Below are 21,916 nucleotides of genomic sequence, written 5' to 3'. Positions count from 1 at the left end.
TGAGAACCACTGATATTACAGCAACATACGTTTTTTTCAGAAAACTGTTAGAATTTAGAAGACATTTGTAGAATCGGCCTCAGGTCTTAATATCCTCTCCCAACTGTGAATACTCTGGCTTCCTGTCTGCTCTCACTCTAAACCATGAATGCACTCCAGTCGACCCCCAGCATCCTCATAAGGGTCACTTCCTGCTACCAAACAATGGCAATGAAACAATAACTATGCGCATCATTGTACTTGCCAATACTACGTGCAATTTTCTTTGAACCTAAGAATTAGTGTGCAGATTGATCAACATGCTGCAACGGTTCACAGGAGTGATGGGAGTGGCAGGAAAACACTTCAGAGAGAGAGAGAGACAGACTTGTGCTTAAGTGTAGAGCAGGGGTCTTCAACGTTTTCAGGCCAAGGACCCCCTAGCTGAGAGAGAGATGAAGCAGGGACCCCCTACTCTATATTGTATAACATTGTGTTTCAGATTTTTTTTTTTTTTTACTTAGTCTGCTATTTTTTCCCTCTACGCCTATAGCCTCTTTGCCAAAAATAGCCGATCTACAAGCTCTCAACGCCTCGCGCTGCGAGGCGTTGAGAGCTTGTAGATCTGCTATTTTCGGCTAATGTTCCCCTCAGAAAAGGAATTCTAGGGTTCAAGTGGTTAACGTAAAAAAAACGAAATACTATCACACAAAGATTTGGCGGACCCCCTTTAGTAACTCTGAGGACCCCCTAGGGGTCCCGGACCCCCTGTTGAAGACCCGTGTAGAGCATATCGCCTCTGTCGGGTGGAAAACCTCATTATGTACAAAACTGTTAAAAAGTAGCAAAAGTAGCAGATCTACAAGCTCGAACCGTGGCACAAACGTGGCTCAAGTTATGAGCTCGAGTGTTTTTGCGGATCTGCTACATTTGATGCTTTTGTGCGACGCTGTAGTACGATCAAGTAGGGCTTTAATTTACGAAAAACGAAACATGGACGATAAGAGGTTTCTTCCCCCGACAGCAACGAGATGGGAGCAGGCCATGCATTAGAGCAGTGCTTCTTCTTCTCAACCAGGCCCCGACCCCCACACCCTGATAAGCACTTGGAATTGTAGGAGTTGAGGCGTTACATTTAGTTTGACTCGGTTCCACAAGATAAATATCGTGAAAACAGACAATCTACAAGCTCACAAGCTACAAGCTTACCTTGTAGATCAGCTATTTTTGGGCGGTGAAACCGCCCCTATAAGTGAGGTTTGGATATTTGTACAACAAATCCTGCGCTGTGATTGGCCAAAAATTTACAAAAAAAGTACCCCGCCTAAACATGCACCGTGATTGGCCAATCACAGTCTATTCAGGACTGTGATTGGCCAGTGTCACATGACACATGTGCATAGCCCTATATAAGAAACCATAACTTTAAAAAAACCATACATTTTTTTTTTTTAAGTTATGGTTTCTTCCATCATAAAGAGTGTTTCAATAAATGTATTTATTTTTTGTACATGATTGGTTGACTCCATTCAGTATTGTGATTAGCTAGCAAGACACCGCCCACTTCACACAGGGTGTGATTTTTTCATATTATTTGACAATTTGGCCAATGTTTGACCAGTTTTTATAGAATAGTTTGTTGTTTACTTTTGATGTAGTAGTTATAATTCCCCCCCCCCCCTCTTTTTTAGGTATTAGGTATTAAAAGTCCTTAAATTGTCACTTTAGCTGCCCCCCCCCCCCTTCAAAGTAATGTGGGGACCCTAACCACTGCATTAGAGAGAGGGGGTGGGGGTGTGTGTGCGTGTGCGTGCGTGCATTCTCACTTGAGTGGCTCATCGAATCGGATGGTGGCGGCGCAGTGGAAGACGATGTTGATGCATGCGGTGAGCGTCTCCACGTCCCCGGGACTGATGGCCAGGCCGGGCTGCATCAGCTCACTGCTGATGGGGATGATCTTCTGGTGGAAGTCCGGGTTGTCCACCCGCACGCGGTCAAACAGCTGTGTCCAACACACACACACACACAATAATAATAGCTTGAATTTATATAGCGCCTTTCATGAACCCAAGGACACTTTACATCAAAACAATTAACAACCAACAAACAAACAAGCAACCAAACAAAACAACAAACAACTATTTGCCATAAGCCTGAGAGAATAGGTGTCTTTTCAAGGCAGCCTTATAAGAGTCCAGTGTTAGAGCATTGGCGAATCTCCATTGGGAGAGAGTTCCACAGGGTGGGGGCTGCCACACTGAAGGCTCCGTCCCCCAAGGTTCGCTTGCACACACACACACACACACACACGCGCGCACGTACACACGCACGTACACACGCACGTACAGGATTTTGCATCCGTTGCAGAATGACACAGTACAGTACCCACATAAATGCCACTTTAGAGTTATGTCCACATGACGGTTTGACTGTAGGTGTCACTGTTGTACAGCAGTCAGCACCCTTATTACCTCATTTATGATACACAGACCCAAAGGTTGCTCTGCAGGCTTCTGCTTTTGTAGACGCTGCTTTACCTCAACTGTACAGTATGGATTGTGAACATTTTGCGTGGTACACACTGTATCGACTGGACTTTAGAGCCATAACCAGGAAGCACATATGTATGTATGTGTGTATAGTCAGTGGGGGAGGGGCTGCAGCGGAGTCATAATAGGTAGTATGTTTTAACTTTTCTGAAAACCATGTTGGGGGCCGCATTAGACCTCTTTGGGGGCCACATTTGGCCCCAAAACGCGAGTTTGACACCCCTGGTATAGACGCTCGACAAAGCCAGATGCACCGTGGTGGATGCGAACCCCTAGACCCCTAAAACACAACGTAAAACTATGACAAACTGTTGATTTAAAATGAAATGCTTCAGAGTGGAAGGTTTTGATGCTCTTGTGAAACCGAGTTATTTAGTTGAATTGGTCATATTGATTGGTTGTATTGACAAAATAAATTATGAAATTTGGCCACACGAGTCATTGGCTTTTACCCTTGGTCAAAAATCCCAAGTTGTTTTAAAGTCTACACTACAGTAAATACATTCCAGATTTACAGCACTGTACTATACAGTCTGTTATTTTAGAGCTTTGAAGATGTGGAAAAACTCTGAAGCTAACTTTCAGAGTTAACTTAGCACTCCAGATTTGACAGTGCACTTCCACTCACAGCTTCTCTTCCCCGTTGTTTTTCCTCCTTAATTACTTGTATCTCCTCCTGCTCCCTCTGTCTGTGTCCTGCTGTACTATTTTCTAAATGTGTTGCAGTAACTTTATACAGTTACATCATGGTACAGTAGCTCTGCCTGCCCTGGGGGACGCTAGCAAAGCCAGAACAAACACAACAAACTCCGTCCCATCACTTTCCACTCACTGTACTACTTCTTTCCCTCTCCTTTATCTTTGCTTTCCTTGCTCCCTCTGTCATCCCTTTTTCCTAAGGGCCAGCTTGACGTATAAGGGGAGGTAGGGTGCATGAGAGAACAGAGGCCAGTCAAAGGGCAGTTTGTGAGAAGTGAGGGCTTTTTGAATGGCATCTCAGGTTTGCGTGCTGAAAAGAAAGTTCCATTAGTGTTGAGTTTCTGTGAATGTCCACAGAGCATCTGCTTCCAGCCCTCTGGACCCAATATTTATTGTCCCCAGGGTCCTTAACAATGGTGGTCTCTCTTGTGCGTGGTGAAGGGACAACTGGCAACCGCACGTACAGTATACGCGCCGGCTCCACTGCCGAGGGGGAAGAGCCATTCAGCTGCCGTGACATTTTATACATGGCCCAGATTGTACTTGAATGGAGCTGGTGTTCAGTGGTATAGGCCCCCCTCGGTTCTGTGCTACCGTGCACTTGCATTTGATCGACTTTCTTATCCCGTATCTGTGAAGAAGTAAGGTACTGTCCCACTAATAGAGCCCTGCTTTGGCTGAGATGTCTCAGACCGCGTTGGCAACGGTTGTGGTGAGATTGTTTTTCTTTCCCTGCCACCGTGAGAAATGCAGTCGGTGTGAAGGGTATATTGTCAAGACAGTTTGCTCATTTATGCTAGGCGAGTCGTGGAGGGAGGTCGTGCGGTAAACAAGAGCAGTGCTAGGCTGGCACAAGACCACTGATCGTCCGATGAGCCTCTTAACAAAAGAATACCAGTCTCCCACAATGCCTTTCTTTTCCTTGTGCCTGTAACAAAGAGCGCTCTGATGCCCACAGTCAGTGGCCTCAATCACTCCTCTGACCCCAATGCACTTCCATTCCTTCTCCATTCGATACAACTTAAGTCATTTTTGGGGGGCGGCGCTCGGGTGGCACAGCGGTGAAGTACCTGCCCCACCACTGTGGAGTCTAGGGGTTCGAATCTACCGCGGTGCAGCCAGCTTTGTTGAGCGTCTGTACGAACACAATTGGCCCGTGTTTGGGGGAGGAAAGCCGGGAGGGGAGGGTGATATTTGTGATTGCACGTACTCATACACGGGCTGGGGCGGCACCAGTAAGCAGGGAGTGTTGGGCGGGAGGAGTAGGACTGACCTCTCTTCTCCGTCTTTCTCTCCCTCTGAGTCAGTACACAGGTTTCAGAGAGTGAGTTTCATTTGAGTTTTCATTTTCTCATAAGATTTCAAACCACAGTGGAACTTAAGGGTCCTAAGCCTTGGATATATTGTGCCAAGACATTGTGCCAACCCCAAGCCTCTGATCTTGTATTACTGTTTACATTTATTTCTTATCGTCTCAAATTCCTTCCCAGATATTACTCCTCATAGAGTGAAACAAAGATTGTGCAGATTATAGCAGGATTATGTGGTATTTCGTCTGTAGACAAGAGCACAGCGAGCAGATCTACAAGCTCACACTGCGTCACAGTGTGATGCGTTGTGAGCTTGTAGACTTTTCTGTAACTAAGTATAACTCAGGCTTCATAGTCTCCGTCTTGAATCACCCTTACTTGCTCCCAATGTGTATACTGATCCAGCCCCCACACAGGAGCAACATGGTCAGTGTTTGACAGGAATATGATAAGAACTGGGAACACCAGGTACTCAATATTCTACATGGTTATTTGATTTTCTTTATTATTATCATTATTATTATTGTCTCCGCTAGGCCGAAAGGCATGGCGAGAGAGTATGTTTTGCCCCCTGTCCGTCCGTCCGTGTGTGTCCGTCCGTGTGTCCGTCATTCTGTCTGTGGACAGCTAATCTCCGGCACCGTTGGCTTGCTCACAGTGAAACTGTGCACACACACTCCCTGGATGCCACAGCAGAACCTCTGCCCCAAATTTTTCACATGGGCCTTTTATAGCGCCACCAGGAGGCTGATTTGTGCAAAACATATTTTTTGACAGTACTCCTACAGATTTTGTCCAAAAATCCCGTAAATCAGTACACAGTATCTCTATAGTCATTAAACGAAACGGGTCTTTCAGATTTTTCATATACCATCCTGATTGGCTAAAAATGGCTTCCAAAGTTTGCAGGATTGGTCCGTTTTGACCAAACTGCCTCCAATCATGAACGCAGCTTGCCATTTCCATAAAATTGCACACGCACATTCCCACTAGGCCGAGGAAGAAATGCCACTTGAAAATGTTCAAATCAGCCTCATGGTGGCGCTATAACTGGCCGATTTGCATTTTTCAACTATAACTGCACCGATCTGCGTGAAACTTTGCACGCACACTCCCTAGAGGCCAAAGGAAAAACATCTGGACTGCATTTTTCACATCTGCTTTTTACAGCGCCACCAGGAGGCCGACTTATGTAAAATACATTTTTGGAGATTATTCCTTCAGATTCTGTCCAAAAAACACGCAAATTGGTACACTGCATCTCCATAGTCATGTGATTCTGATGGATCTGTCCGATATTTCATATTCCATCCTATTTGGCTTACAGTGGCTTCTAAAGTTTGCAGGATTGGTCTGTTTTGAACAAAATGCCTCAAAACATGAACGCAGTGTGCAATTTCCGTGAAATTTTGCTTACAGATTCCCACTAGGCCGAGGAAGAAATGCCCCCCTTTTCACATTGGCCTGTTATAGCGCCACCAGCAGGTCTAATTTAGCAAAACACATTTTTGGACAAAATGCCTCAAATCATGAATGCAGTGTCCGATTGAAAGGCCTAAGAAGAAATGCCACCCTTTTCACATTGGCCTATTATAGCGCCACCAGGAGGCCACAATAACCTACCTGACCTGGCGGAGACCTGTGCTCCGAGGAGCACTCTTTCTAGTTACAACATTTTTTTAGAGAGAGAGTAGCCTAATGTGTATTGACCACGGTTCCCACTGAGGTAGCTTTAACTGTATTAATGTTCTCTGTCTTCTCTCAATCTCTGCCATATCGCACAGGTGCGATAAATTAATGTAACTAGAAAAAAGCACCCAGCGGGCGTTTGGCCCCATCCTACGTGATGGCCCAGGCCCCGCAACATAATTCCCCCCCCATACCCTAACCCTGTACCCCACAACTGCCCCACCTCCATACCCCCACCACTCCCACAACGTCCCATAGAGTACTGAAGTCCTGACGTCACTCGTCCATCCCCTGGTTCGTAAAGTAATTTCGCTATGGAGAATAACATTGGGTCATCTTAGAATCGTCTCATATAAGAATTGTGGTCCAAAAATAAACAAACTGTCTTGGCGGTATTGTCAGGGAGGTGGCTCTGTATCGTTTATGATAGTCAGTCACTCATATTTGAAACAGTCTGTTTCTGGCGAAAATTCAACTAATTCGTCTGAAGTAACATTAGCGTTTTCTCGCCGTCAGTTGATGCTTCATATCCATAAGAGTAAAACCGCCGGGGTCATTTGTTTATTTTTGGAACACAGTTCTTATTTGACGCAAGATTAAACACGTCTATGGGAATTCAGAACGGGGGGGGAGGGGAAACGCGACTCAGGTAGGATGTGTAAATTACGTCAGACTTCGGTGCACTATACCCGCCCGTCCCTATTACTGTCTGTCTCCCGCAGAGAGTATCTCATATCTTCTCTGGCCAGGGCTTGTAACATCCCTGATCTTCACTAGGGAAAAGGGAAAGGACAGCGAGAGAGAGAGAGAGACAGAGTCCAGTTTAGATATTCTGCCGTTTTACATTTTTTTTAGGACTTCCTGGTCAAACCAAAGTTTGGTGGGCAGTGGCCATGCTGCCCGAAATTCCGGGTGTGTCCCCCGAAAAGAAAAGTCAGACTCTGAGGTCATTGAATGCCGTCAAAAGTTCTGTGGACTGCAAGAGGAGAAGGCTTACTGCACTGAAAGGAATAGTTAAATACGTATTATATATTCATGAGGAAATCTTTATGATGACAGCAACACTACACTCTGCGTGCGTGTGTGCGTGTGCTGCGTGCGTGCGTATGTGTGTGCACGCGCACGCATGTGTGTGTGTGTGTGTGCTGCCTACTGTACAGTGGTGTAAAGTAACTACTGTAAGTACATTTACTTAAGAACTGTACTTAAGTACACTTTTGAGGAATTTTTACTTTATTGGAGTATTTCCAATTTTCAGTACTTTTACTTCTACTCCACTACCTCTCAGAGGCAAATATTGTACATTTACTCCACTACAATTATTTGAAAACTTTAGTTACTAGTTACTTTTCAGATACATTATGATATTATAAAACATATATTAACCACTTCAGCCCTATTTTATACCTAGGCTATTTGAAAATAGCCGATCTACAAGCTCACAACACGTCGCATCGCGACGCGTTGTGAGCTTGTAGATCGGCTATTTTCAAACATTTTTGTACTTTTACTTTTGGTACTTTAAGTATATTTTGATGCCAATACTTTTGTTCTTTTACTCAAGTAACATTTTGAACACAGGCCTTTTACTTGTAACAGAGTATTTCTACATTGCAGTATTGATACTTTTACTTAAGTAGAAAATGTGAGTACTTTTTCCACCACTGCTACTGTAACTGCATTACATAACCTTTTCTGTATTGCTGTGTACTTATGCATGCAAAAGTCACCTCAATACTTGGGGAGCTACGTATAGGGTTTATTGTGATGCAGTAGCTTTTTGGCCAGTTGTATAACAACATGTGACGCCCCTCTCTCCCTCACCGCCATTTGTGGAGTTTTGGGTCAAGGCAGTGAGTCATCTGGAATAGGCCTCATTTGTTATTAATCTTAGACAACACTGGTGAGCAGTGAGAGAGAGATGGAAATAGAAAAGAGGGAGACGCAAAGAGGGATATTAAACAGCTGTTAGAAGCTGTTATTCAACAATTGTCCCCCTCAGCGAGAGCACTTTGCCACCCAGGACAGCTTACACACCAAGGCATAATTCGCACTTCGTACTGTAAACAACACACACATTAGACACAAACACCCGCAACCACTGAGCCAATTAACATACAACACACACAAACACACCTTTTTTTTTTTGTGCTCATCTTATGATTTACCAGCAATCCATAAAATGTCTGTGTGCAGCTGCCAGACTTTGTAATGCGATCCACGCAGACGCAACAGAGCCGTGCAGGACGTAACGGCGTGACACCATCATAAAGTACGCGGACGACACGACAGTGATAGGCCGAATCGTCAACAACGACGAGTCTGACTATAGAGAGGAGATCAACTCACTGGCACTCTGGTGCCGGGAGAACAACCTCTCTCTTAACGTCGACAAGACCAAAGAACTGATCGTGGACTTCAGGAGGCCGCGGAGAGACCATGCGCCCATCCTCATCGACGGTGCTGCAGTGGAAAGGGTCAGCGAGTTCAAGTTCCTCGGAGTACACATCGAGGAGGACCTCAAATGGGAGACGCACACCACACACGTGAGGAAAAAGGCTCAGCAGCGACTGTACTGGCTCCGCCGCCTGAAGAAGCTCGGAGTAGGACGTCGCATCCTCAGGCTGTATTACAACAGTTCTGTTGAAGGCATCCTAACAGGTTGTGTCACGGCCTGGTACGGGAACTGCACTGCCCGAGAAAAGATCAGCCTACAGCGAGTAGTGCGATCGGCAGAGCGGATAATGGGAATCGAGCTCCCAGCGCTCCAGGAACTGTACAAAAAGCGGTGCGTGGTCAAAGCCAAGCGCATCATCAAGGACAAGCACCACCCAAGTCACAGACTGTTCAAACCCCTACAACGACCGCGACCGGGCAAGGGGCTCTACCGCAGTATCAAGAGTTCCACCACCAGGTACTGGTCCAGTTTTAATCCGGCTGCTGTCAGGATGCTGAATGAGGCATAAGCCTTGTTCAGCAGCCTGACAGCAGGCGGTGCAAAAACTTTTCTGGCTCTTCCTGAACACACCTGTGGATTATACCAGGGACAATGACTTGGACGTAGCTCCCCCTCGGACACACCTGTGGACTACACCAGGTACAAATGACTTTTTTGTTGCACTCCCTCATGGAGCTACTTGCGGATTATACTAGGGTCAGTCCACCCTAGGTGGACACGCACTGACCTTTTGCACCTTAATCCCATGTATAACGCACTGACTTTTTTTTTGTTTGTTTTTTGTGCTCTTTTTTTTTCTCTAAGCACCTTAACACATTAACCGCCAAGACCGTAGTCCTACGGGCCGTTAAATCCAACTGTTAAGCGCCGAGACCGTAGCCCTACGGGCTGTGGTGCTTTTTCCTTTTTTTCGATTTTTTTTTTTTTTCAATTTTCCAGGGGGACCATTTTTTTGTTTTTTGTTTCCCGTCTGCCTTCATTCTAAGTCGTACACGAAAAACCCCTGTAAAACCCCTGTACAGGACATGTAGTTTTTCATCCTCGCATTTCCCATGTTAACATAAACGCTCAGAACTCAAACATGGCGGCTCCGTTTGACACGCGGTCTCGACGAGTAGACACCAGGACATGTGCCCGTTGTTTACAAACATTGGATCGGGCAATCTAAAGGATTTTAACGGGGCCTATGGCGACCTGAAAAAAACAAAAAACAACAATAAAACCTTGGCACTGGTGAGTACATTATGAGATTAGCCCTTGGCGGTGGATGTGTTAACGTCCATATGTATATCATGCACAGTATAAGTATAACATGCACAGTATACATACATTGCTGCTATGCTCAGGCACCTTAGTTTTTTATTATCTCAGGTACTTTGTAAATTTGTAGATAACTTGTCTGGCCTTCTGTTGCTCTCTTGTTTTGATCTCCTTCCCACTTGCCCCCCACCCCTCTTCTTCTCCCCCCCCCCTCTTCTTTCTATGGAAATTAACGTTGCGATGGGAACGATGTACAAAAACGAATTTCACCCACTTCTTTACCTTGTAAACCTGTGATGTGACACTAAAACTGATTCTGATTCTGATTCTGACCACCGACTGACCTTCTCCGTTGCCCTGAGTCAGTGTCTCACAGCCACTCGACCAGCAACAAGAGAACAATACAGTGCAGTCGACCCCTATTTCTACATCCACACTACCACCGGAATTCGCGCAAAAAGGCTGATTCATGTACAAGAATAACCAATCTACAAGCTCACGTTGCAGATGTGAAGCGTTGTGGGCTTTTTAGATGGGCTATTTTCAGCATGCGACGCGGCTGTGCGATGGAGCATATATATGAAGCGTAAGAGTCAATTCGCTGCGTGCCGCATGAAACAGAAAGTCATGCAACCCGGGGGTCATTGTAAAGAGATATCTAAATCCAGATCAGAGTTCACTTAATCCTCCACCCACCCTGGAATGTTGTCTGCAAGCCGTGCACACACATGGCCGACAGTGGTGTAACAGGTGGAATGAAGGCACAAGCTGGCCTTTGTCTTGTTGCTGTGTGTGAGACGGCGTATAAAAGTAGCTCCAGGAAGAGCAGTGTCAGTGAGAATGAACGTGTCAGATCCCCCACGTGCCATCGTCGATCAGACTCGCTTATGCAATCTTTGGGTCAATGACAAATAGGGTGGATTGCCTTTGGTTGATGTGAAACACCCTACTCTATGGCTGCACTGGATTATTAGCTCAATAATGTGTCTTTCAATAGACTTTCTCCTCGCATTCCACTGAACACCGTCATTTAATTATTTTTGTATGTTTACACACGTGAGTCAGCTGGGGTTTTCTTTTAGACTGGGGACGCATCTGTGTCATTTTAGATTTGAGCTATAACCATAATTTAATACTTTGGCTATTCAAAAATAGCAGATATACAAGCTCGAAATATGTTGTTCCAGGGACCCCCAGAAGCAAAGATTTGAGTTAAAAATGTAAAAAATATGTATATTCAAAGATTTGCACAAATTTGCAAAAACGTTCAAAAGAAATGCAGATCTACAAGCTCATAGCGCGGCACTCGATGCCGCGTTATGAGCTTGTAGATCTGCTATTTTTGAATAGCCAAAGAAATCTAAAAATGACACACCGATGTGTTCCCGGTCTTAATGGGTTAATGCAGTGGTTTGCTTTCTGGGTTGAGCCACAGGAATGTGTCATTTCCTAGGTGGGGTGTCCACTAGCAAACACTCCCTAGTGTGACTCAGGGCCCCGACAAACACACACACCTCCCATGAACTACACAGCACCACCACTTTGCTACTCCCAGAGGAGTATTGACTACAGCAGGGGTCTTCAACAGGGGGTCCGGGACCCCTAGGGGGTCCTCAGAGTTACTACAGGGGTTCTGCCAAATCTTTGTGTGACATGATTATTTATTTATTTTTACCTTAACCACTTGGACACTAGCATCCCTTTTTCTGAGGAGAACTTTAGCCAAAAATAGCAGATCTGAAACACAATTGTATACAATATAGAGGGGGTCCCTGCTTCATCTCTCTCTCAGCTAGGGGGTCCTTGGCCTGAAAACGTTGAAGACCCCTGGACTGGACTACAGAGCTAGGCTTCCTCATCCCAGTTGTTATTGGCACATTTACAAAACTGGTGCTTGATCAGTTTCTTTTTAGGTGAATTAAGCTTTAGGGAAAAGACTAACATTGACCTTTGCAGCTCCAAGCGTATACACATTACACACCAAAGAAATCGGGCTCTAATGATAATTGTATTATTTTCCAGGATTTAAGGCCCTTTATTAGGCAGATTGAAGTGGTTATTACAGTACATCATCTACTGTATTTCAACAGTGCATATATGAATGAATATAAATGATTTATCAACCATGGATATACATTATATGAGTCGATCTACAATTCATATTTTAATATATAGTTTTCTCTCTTAAAGCTACCCTCTGTAACTTTCCTGTTCTACTCCGAATTTGAACCCAGGTCTCGTGTGCAAGTGCTGAACTTTTTTCCATTGAACTAATAGAGCCGGCCTGCTTGCTCAGGGGAGAAATCGAATTTTGGCCTTCAGGCTGTACCACTTGTCAACCAGTCGTGTCAAACCAGACACAGGATTTAAATGTCTCAATAGAAGAGCAGGGAGACCAAATACAACCGCCCCAATTGTATAATAACTTTTATTGTATACTCTACCATACAGATTGGACAAAATAACATTGTAATCACAAAAAATGTGGAGCTTTAAGTTTGTAACTTTGTAATTATGGGCATTTTATTTTATGTCACGTATATATATATACGCCCCAAGAACGAAAAATATGGTTTTATTAATACATTTTTTATAATATGTCAAATAGATTAGCAAGATCAAAGTACTGATTACATCGGTCTTAGACCAGTGGTTCTCAAAAATGTTCATGTCAAGGACCCCCAAATTTTCCCGCGAACCCTCATTTGAAAGGATTTTGTTCCAGGGACCCCCATAAGAGAAGATTTGTCAACATTAAAAAAAATTGCAGATCCACAAGCTCCCAACACATTGCATTGCAACGCGTTGTGAGCTTGTACATTGGCTATTTTCAAACAGCCATAAGGCAATGGCAAGGGGCGGGGCTGCTCACTGGCTGAGTGATGGGTACTTTGCTGAAGTGACCATGCAAAGCACCTATTGTTGCAGAGTAGTGATGTCTTATGTCATTATTATGAGAGTAAAATCCTATTTTTGTAGTAAAATAATATTTTGGGCTGTCACAGTTTAGTTAACACATTGATTGCCTGAGTTATTTCAGATTTTTTGCAGTTTATTGCCAGAGATTTTTCATTGAAAAAAAAAACTAAAAAGTAAAGTACTCAGGAGCTGAGATACAAAATGTTAAAGTTTTAAGTTAACAAGGAAGTGGATAGGAGTCTAGATCTTCGACTAATCATATCTCCTTGGTCTTTGGGTCAAATTAAAAAATATCTAAATAATTTTTTTTTTGGAAAAACATTTTTTTCCTTAAAAACGAGTTAACTCGATCTAGGCAATCAAGTGATGGATTTTAAAAACGAGTAAAAACGAGTTAACTCGTTCTAGGCAGTCAATGTGTTAAGTAATGCACGCAGTCTCCAAGACAAGTGGTCACTTGGGCCACTGGCTCTGCATTGTTAGTGGCCACAGTGTAACATCTTGTGACCAGGGCTGTGCAAACTCCTGCCCAGGTTGAATGTAATCCACACTGACATCTGAGATACAGCAGTGTTGATTTCGTCGACTAAAACTATGACGAAAAGCGTTCGTCGACTACCTTTTTTCACTGATGAAAACTAAATAAAAACTAAATCAAAGCTAAGCTATGATGACTGAAACTAAGACTAAATATATTGACAATTTTGTCAACAAATAAAAACTTGACTTAAATGTTGGGGAGGGACGAGTGTAGAAGGGATTCAGTCAAACTAAAAGACACGTCATTTTATGCTTGGTTGCGCTCAGGTGTTGCGCTCTGAAAATAGCAGATCTACAAGCTCACAACGCGTCGCACTGCGACGCGTTGTGAGCTTGTAGATCTGCTATTTTCAGCATGCAACCAAGTGTAAAATCAGGTATTACGACGCCATCAAGGCACCGCCAACATTTTTGTCGACTAAATCAAATGCAGATTTAGTCGACGATGATCTCGACTAAAAGTAGACAAAAACTAAAACATTTCAGATGACAAAAATATGACTAAAGCTAAATGGAATTTGATTCAGAAGACTATGACTAAAACAAAATCAAAATGTGCTATCAAAATCAACACTGCTATATACTTTGCAGCCTGACAGACACGCACATTTTGTGTTCAAGTGAAAATGCTGGATCAAATGGCCTCGTTGGGCGAAAGAATATCTGAGGCAGCTCCTGGTACAGCACTTTTAGGTAGTTAAGCACTTTGAAGGCCTGATTCTACACATTTCCCTCTTCCTGCTCTGTGGGTAACATCTGTTAGCTGGATCCGCGCCATTGGTTGGTACTCACACACTGCTGAGTCAGGGTGATGGAGCCAATCACGCAAGCAAGCAGGATGGAAAATTTACAGTAGTTAGGTAGGGTCTGCCAAAGTATGTCAGACAAGAGGCAATTAACTACTGCATCCTCAGCGCTGACCTCCATTTCCTGACATGCACTCATGTCTAAATGAGTTGAATAATGGAATTGGGTTGGGTTACTGTTAAACCATAAAACATTACACACTTTTATTGGAGGATATCACGATGATGCCCAACACTTTTCCAGCACCGTCGACAATGATTGTTAGCAAATGGTATAGCGCTTTGCATGTGCAGCCTGATCTCACAGAATGTAGTATACATTGCACGGAGCCAGTGCACGTCATTCCGTGCATAGTCGCCTAGAGAACCCGAAAATCCGTGCATATGTACGGCGAGTCCCACGGTGGGCGTAACAGTTGCAACCCGGAAAAACCCGGAAGCAGAGCAGTCCCCACAACAAAATGTACGATTCTGTGCCTATCGGTACAGAACTCAAACGGCGCTGAGTAGGCTCAAGGGAACGTTGCAGGCTCAAGGGAATGGCTCCAGTTCCCTTGAGACTGCGCGCCTCCGAAATGGTTTAGTCAATGGGGGAGATGCGAGGTGGCTATGCACGGATTTTCGGGTTTTCCAGTTCTCTGTGCACGGAATGACACTCCCGTGCAATGTATACTAAGTCATGTGAGATCGGGTTGATGTGTTACATTCACACACCAACAGTGGAAGTAGCCACTCAAAGCACCAACCCGTTAGGGGTTCGATGTCCTGCTCGAGGACACTTTGACGTAATGCCAGGAATCAAGAGAGGGAGAGCCTATTTCACCCACGCAGTGGTGGAAAGTGAATAAGTACATTTACTTAAGTACTGTACTTATGCACAATTTTGAGGTAATTGTACTTTACTTGAGAATTTCCAATTTCCAATACTTTTACAAATATTGTACTTTTACTCCACTACAACTATTTGAAAATGTTTGTTACTAGTTACTTTTCAGATAGAAATTATAATTATTATTATTTAGCCCTATTTTATATATAGGCTATTTGAAAATAGCTCACAACGCGTCGCAATGCGTCGCAATGCGTCGCATCGCGACGCGTTGTGAGCTTGTAGATCCGCTATTTTCAAATATTTTAGTACTTTTACTTTTGGTACTTTAAGTACATTTTGATGCCAATACTTTTGTACTTTTACTCAAGTAAATTTTTAATTCTGGACTTTTACTTGTAACAGAGTAGTATTTCTATATTGCAGTATTGGTACTGTACTTTTACTTAAGTAAAGAATTTGAGTACTTTTTCCACCACTGCACAGTGCACCCACACAATAACCCAAAGAGGGAGAGAGAGGGAGAGCAAATATTTCACCCACGCAATAACACGGAGAGGGAGAGATGGAGCCTATTTCACCCGTGCAATAACCCGGCCAATGCTGTACCAAAACCTGATCGTTGCGTTGTCAGCGCAATAACCCTGGCAATGCCAGGCAAGCTGATAACCGCTTGATCCGTTTAAAAAAGAAAATCCCAAGTAGATCTAGATAAATGAAGTGTTAAGTATCAGGAACGGTTCGGATGCCATCATATCTGTTGGCCATCAGCCTGCCTCTTCAACCCCCAATCTACCAGCTTCTTAAGAGCATAGAATCTTCAAGGGTAGAGGGTGGAGCCCCAGAAAGCAAGCTAATCAAAACGTAGGGGTTTCTCAGGCTACCCCCATCATTGTACACAATTCAAGAGCAGATCAATAGTAACAGAGTATAACAGTTTGAGGGGACAGAGATTGTATACAGTAAAATCCTATAAGTGTTAATTTAACTCTGAGAGTGTACACTCTCAGAGTTAAATTAACACTGTGCAGTATTTCTGTGGTTTGATATAAGGGAACTTTCTGTGTGCAGTGCATGCACTCAAACTTTATTGTTGATCATGTGTGACATGATGAAAGCATTTGTTTTCGCATTGGTAGGTCAGGAAATTAAATATATAATATATATATATATATATATATATATATATATATATATATATATATATATATATATATTAAAATTAAAAAAAATATTTCAAAAATGACATTTGAATGGCAATTTTAGCATTCAAATGTTATACATTTTTTCACATTCTAATTATTTTCGAATACAGAAAATTCTGACAGCACTAGTGAGAAGTAGCACCCATAAACCCCAGCTGAGGCTGAGCAGTGGTACTGCATGAGCGGTCAAGCATTATGCCAGAGTGTGCTGTTTTCATCAATCCCAGAGATTATGGAAGAAGCCAAGCAGAAATGTCCTCGCCTTATGCTCAAGCGACCATAGTTTTGACATGACATCATGACAGAATATGGCAAATATAGCACTGCACACACACACGCACACGCATACGGAATGTGGAATGGAAAGCGTTCTCATTAATTTACAGCATATGCCTGAAAGGCAGCACCCTGGGAACTGGCTGATAGCTGCTGCACGTAGTGGATAAAGTGTGTGTCCTGGGGAGAGGGATACTGCAGAGCTGCTGTAATCTTGATGAACACGATCTTCTCTGTCTTCTCATCTGTCCTGCATGCCACCGGACCCCATGGGGCAAGCACTAACCTCCGGCCCCACTACCGAAATGACGCTCGTTCTTCCAGACCAGATCGATAACACCCGCGCAAGCACGCGCAAACACACACACACACACACACACACACACACACACACACACACCTTAAGGCCTGAGTAATAACACAAGGACAGGCCTGATCGATGTGGTTCCCCTGGGGTTCCGTATACTTCCATATTTCATGGAGATACATTTGCAGGCTTCCTTTGCCTTCATGCCTCCAGCTGCATTTCTGTTTTCACCATCTATTAGGCTACATTCAATACGGGGAACACCAGATGTAATACAGGGCCATTCAATGGTGTTGTGGAGGTTTTGAAAACAAACAAAAACAAAGCCACCAAGACTCTGCACTTGGTTCAGTAGTAGGGGTGGGCGATATGGACAAAAACTAATTTCACAATATATATATTTTTGTTTTTTTCAAACATTTTCAAAAATAGCTGATCACAAGCTTGTAGATTGTCTTTTCCCGCTATTGTTGAGAATACTTTTCCTGTGTGATTAAAACCAGGAAAAGACACTTTTCATCAGTAGCGTCCCCAGGAACTACATTTAGGGCAGGCAAGATTTTTTTTGTCCTGCCTCTACAGTGGGTACGCCACTGCTTTTCATATCAATGTATTGTCCTATTCAGTAGTTTATTTAGTCACTGCTCACAGGTACTGCAGGGTATCGATGGTCAGACAGGGTTGTGATGTCAGAAAACCCTCCATGCACTGTTTCTGAGGCCATACTGATTATTTTGTGCATGCCTGCCATGCAAGGCAAAACATTTAAAAAGAAAATTGCAGATCTACAAGCTGTCGCATCGGACCACGTTGTGAGCTTGTAGATTGGCTATTTTAGATCTTTTTTAAATAACGCTTTTTGCTGGATAACCCCTGGAAGCCACTCAGAGATGAAGTGGAGTAGAAGTACTGAAAATTGGATATACTCCAGTAAAGTAAAAAATACCTCACAATTGTACTTAAGGTAGGGTAAGTGATTTTCTTTGGTTAAAATAAGTGTTAAATAGCTCTATATTCTGATAGTACTCATTGCTATAGAGTGTTTGTTCAGTAAAAGGAGTCTCCTTGTCTCTCCAGCTCTTTATAAAACAGAAAATGCATTTTTGTTTCAGTTTCATTTCCAATTATATCCAATCAGGATAGAGAACTCAATCAGGATATAGATTAAACAAGTGAAATTGGAAGTGATGACACTAAGTGAGCAGGCAAAATTGGAACTGGAACACTATAAAAATGAAGCTTAAAATGGGTACTTTCTCCTGATTGGCTGAGATTTTGACACCTACCGAAAAATGAATTTTCTGTTTATTAAAGAGCTGGAGAGACATGGAGACTCCTGTTACTGAACAAACACTCTATAGCAATGATTACTATCAGAATATAGTGCTTTAACCTTTTAACAAAATACTTTTTGTTTTAGCCAAAAAATATCACTTACCCTACCTTTAAGTACAGTACTTGAGTAAATGTACTTAGTTACTTTTTACACCACTGCCAACCAGCCTCAGATGCACAGGGACAGCGAGTGCATGCAGCCATGTTGGATCGGTGAAGGCCGAGAAGATCTGCCAACCACAAACAACAGGGCTGCGGAGGGGCTGAAACGCACCGCACGGAGAGCATATACGTCAGCGTCTGGCACGACACCCTCTCGTTAACCCATTAAGACCGGGGAAGCACCTGTCACTTTAGATTTTAACCGCTTTAACCATTATCTTATACTTTGGCTATTCAAAAATAGAAGATCTACAAGCTCATAGCCTGTAGATCTGCTATTCTTTTTGAAAAACCGTGAAAATGTGTGCAAATCTTTGTATATATATTTTTTCAAGCGAACATTCTGACTCAAATCTTTGTCTCTGGGGATTCTACAAATGTCTTCTAAATCCTTTATTTTTTTTTGTAAAAACATATGTTGCTATAATTAGTAGTTCTTAAACTTTTTCATGTCATGGACCCCTAAAATTATATGTATTTGGCCGCGGACCCAGGGGCGGATTAACCCTTTGTGGTGCCCGGTGCTTGGACCCGGTTTGGTGCCCCCCGGGACGGTTTTGTCAACGGTTTTGTCAACGGCGTTTTTCGCCGTTTTTCTTCACGCCATTTGGTGCCCCCCCAAGGGTTGGTGCCCTGTGCTTCAGCACCTCAAGCCCCTTGGATAAGCCACCACTGTGCGGACCCCCATCTCAAAATATGTTATTCCAGGGACCCCCTAGAAGCAAAGATTTGAGTAAAAATATTCGCTTTAAATATATATATATCCAAAGATTTCATAGCTGCTATTTTTGAATAGCCAAAGAAATCTTACAAATGACACACATCATGCGTTCCCGGTCTTAATGGGTTAATGCTGTAGTCTCACTGTAGCAGCCATCTCCTGACAGGACATACATCTCTCCGGTGTTTATATAGCAGAGGCTGTGCATCGTATACGAAAGAGACCCTCGCAAAGACACAGCCGTGATATACTGTTACTGTGTGTACTGTATAGCAAGAGGATCTAATAGCCGCCACCATCAGCATCAATAATTTACTCCTGAAATGAGGCTGGTGCACAATATCCTCAATGTTAGCTCTGAGTGAAATTAACAAGGCAAACCTCCTAGAAAAAAAATCCATAAGTGAATTAACTAACAGAGCAACTTGGCCTTCCAATTTAAAATTTTGCTGACAGGGTAGCTGAGAATGTTATTTTTTAAATACAAACTAGAGCAGGGGTCTTCAACCTTTTCAGGCCAGGGACCCCCAAACTGGTGGGGTGATGGAGCAGGGACCCCCTACCTCGTAGGGTAGGGGGGGCTACCACATATATCGTATATTTATGTATAAAATAGTGTTTTATATGTATAAACATGAAAAAAATGGTTGCCTGCTCCTACGCACAGGTTGTCCCAGTAGTAGCCATGGTTCACATGAAGCTCGTCTGTCACAAGAGTCATGGTGCTACTTGTTCCTGTTTTTTTTAAATGTTACATTTACAACCAGTACATCTACATAAACATTCAGATTTCAAATATAAAGTGCTGACCCCCCAGCCACGGATGTTACAAGTTAAAGCTCACAGGTCTAAGTACCCGTATCTTCCGTATTGTTCAATAAAATTAAATTAATCCGATCACCGGCTATTTCCTTTTTTTATTATTTTTTTTAGTAATGAATCAGGGTGCAATACACCTCCCAACCGATAGGGGCGTGTATTTGAAAGCATATGGAGAAGATTTGGAGAAAATGGCCGGCGATCGGAATTAAAAAGCTTTTTATTTAACAATACGGAGGATACAGGTACTTAGACCCGTGCACTTTAACTTGTAACATCCGTGGCCGGGGGGGGGGAAGCACTTTATATTTGAAATCTGAACGTTTATGTGATGTGCTGGTTGTAAATGTACTATTTTCAAAAAACAGGAACAAGTAGCACCATGACTGTCATGGTATGACAGTCTTGTTTCAGGGCTATCCCAGAAAGTGTGCAAAAGGACCTTTCTCTACAAAATATGTAAAAACATAACATGTTATTGTGCATTCAATACTAAGCTATTGAAATATGTCTTGTTATGTTTAAAGACAAATTGAAAAAATAAATAAAAAAATTGTTTAATCAAACAACAATTTTGCGGACCCCCTGCAGTACCTCTGCGGACCCGCTAGGGGTCGCGGACCCCCTGTTGAAGACCTCTGAACTAGAGCATTGGTTCTCAAAGTGGGGTCCGGGGACCCCCAGGGGTACTTGAGGGGGTTCCAGGGGGTCCCCAGCTAAATGATGGATAGGAACCAAATGGACCCTTATGGGTCTGTAACTCTGAGAGTGTACAAATGGAACCAACGGGTCCATTTGGTTCCATTTGTACACACTCAGAGTTAAATTAACATTGATTTTACAATATAAATTGGGGTCCCAGGGATAGAAATGCCATTAAATGGGGTCGAATGTTGAATGAAAAGTGGTATATAAATAAAGTTTTGATTGACAATCATAAGGAAGTGAGAATGTAATCAAAATGGATAGCTTGGCATCAATGTTGTACCTGCAAGCTATTCAGGCAGAATGCTATAAATGTACAGCTTCTGGAATACAATTTCCGCTGCCATTTCTCCCTCAAATCACGAGTCCCTAGCAACACTTGGCAACTAGAAAACAGGAACATAATTAATATTTAGAGGCAGGGCATCATTTTTCTTGCTTTAGTATTTCATGCATGTCAGACACAAAGCTTTAACCACATAAAAAACCCTAGCACCCCTATTTTGGCCTTGTCATCATTATAGGCAACAAAGTGCCCTTGAGCAAGGCACTGAACCCCCATCTACTCAGAGGCGAACAGTATAGTGACTGTGGTCGTACTGGGCAGCTCCCAGATGTGAATGTGTGTGGCTGTGAATGAGTGTGAAACAGGGTGTGCTCAGCTAACATAATGTACTGTATCCTGGATAGATAAAGGTAAAAAAAAGAAAAAGCTTTGGCACAAATACAATGGTGCAGGTCTTATTCAGTCCGCTGCTGACTAAGCCTATGCTCAGTTTCTTTTCTGCAAGACATGCCCTCACATAACCGAGAGGTTATCAGAAATCATAGCTGCACTTTCTCGACACGCTCTGTGTGCAAGCATTCTGTCTCTCTGTCGTCGTCGTCCCCCCCCACACACACACACACACACACACACACACACACACACACACAACACGCACACACACACGCACCACACACACACACACACACACACACACACACACACACACACACACACACTATAAAGACTGACCATAGAGCACTTGCTCCACTGAACTAGTTCTCAGACAAAGTGGCCCTTTATCTCTCTAGTGTTGACTGTGAAAACAGGGGCCAAAGAGAGGAAAAATAAGGGAGAAAAAAATGCTGAGGACAAAAACAGAGATTACCCGTATAACATTTTGCGAAGACAAGAACAACTTGGCATCCGTTTAACTGGCGGCCTGCTCGGCAGCATGCTCACCACGCTCCCTTAGAACCCAGGCCATTAGATGGCATGTTTGAACAAATACTGTAAGCACACAGCCAGACACATTCCACTTTTGGCGAGCAACGATAGAGACTTTGTTAGACCAGTGCAGAT

General features: G+C 43.3%; 1 protein-coding gene across 1 annotated transcript in view; it reads right to left on the bottom strand.

Annotated features, from left to right (window-relative positions):
- LOC308079443 (fatty acyl-CoA reductase 1) overlaps nt 1-21,916 on the bottom strand; it is an 84,547-nt gene that overhangs the window by 23,937 nt on the left and 38,694 nt on the right. Inside the window, exon 3 of the mRNA XM_080420932.1 lies at nt 1,806-1,981. Coding sequence (XP_080277058.1) covers nt 1,806-1,981 — 176 coding nt within the window. The remainder of the gene's footprint in view (nt 1-1,805; nt 1,982-21,916) is intronic.

Source organism: Gymnoscopelus braueri (assembly GCF_963280865.1).
Source record: "Gymnoscopelus braueri genome assembly, chromosome: 23".
NCBI classification, from domain to species: Eukaryota; Metazoa; Chordata; class Actinopteri; order Myctophiformes; family Myctophidae; genus Gymnoscopelus; species Gymnoscopelus braueri.
Note: the sequence above shows the minus strand (reverse complement) of the source record. Positions and strands in the feature narration are given on the sequence as shown.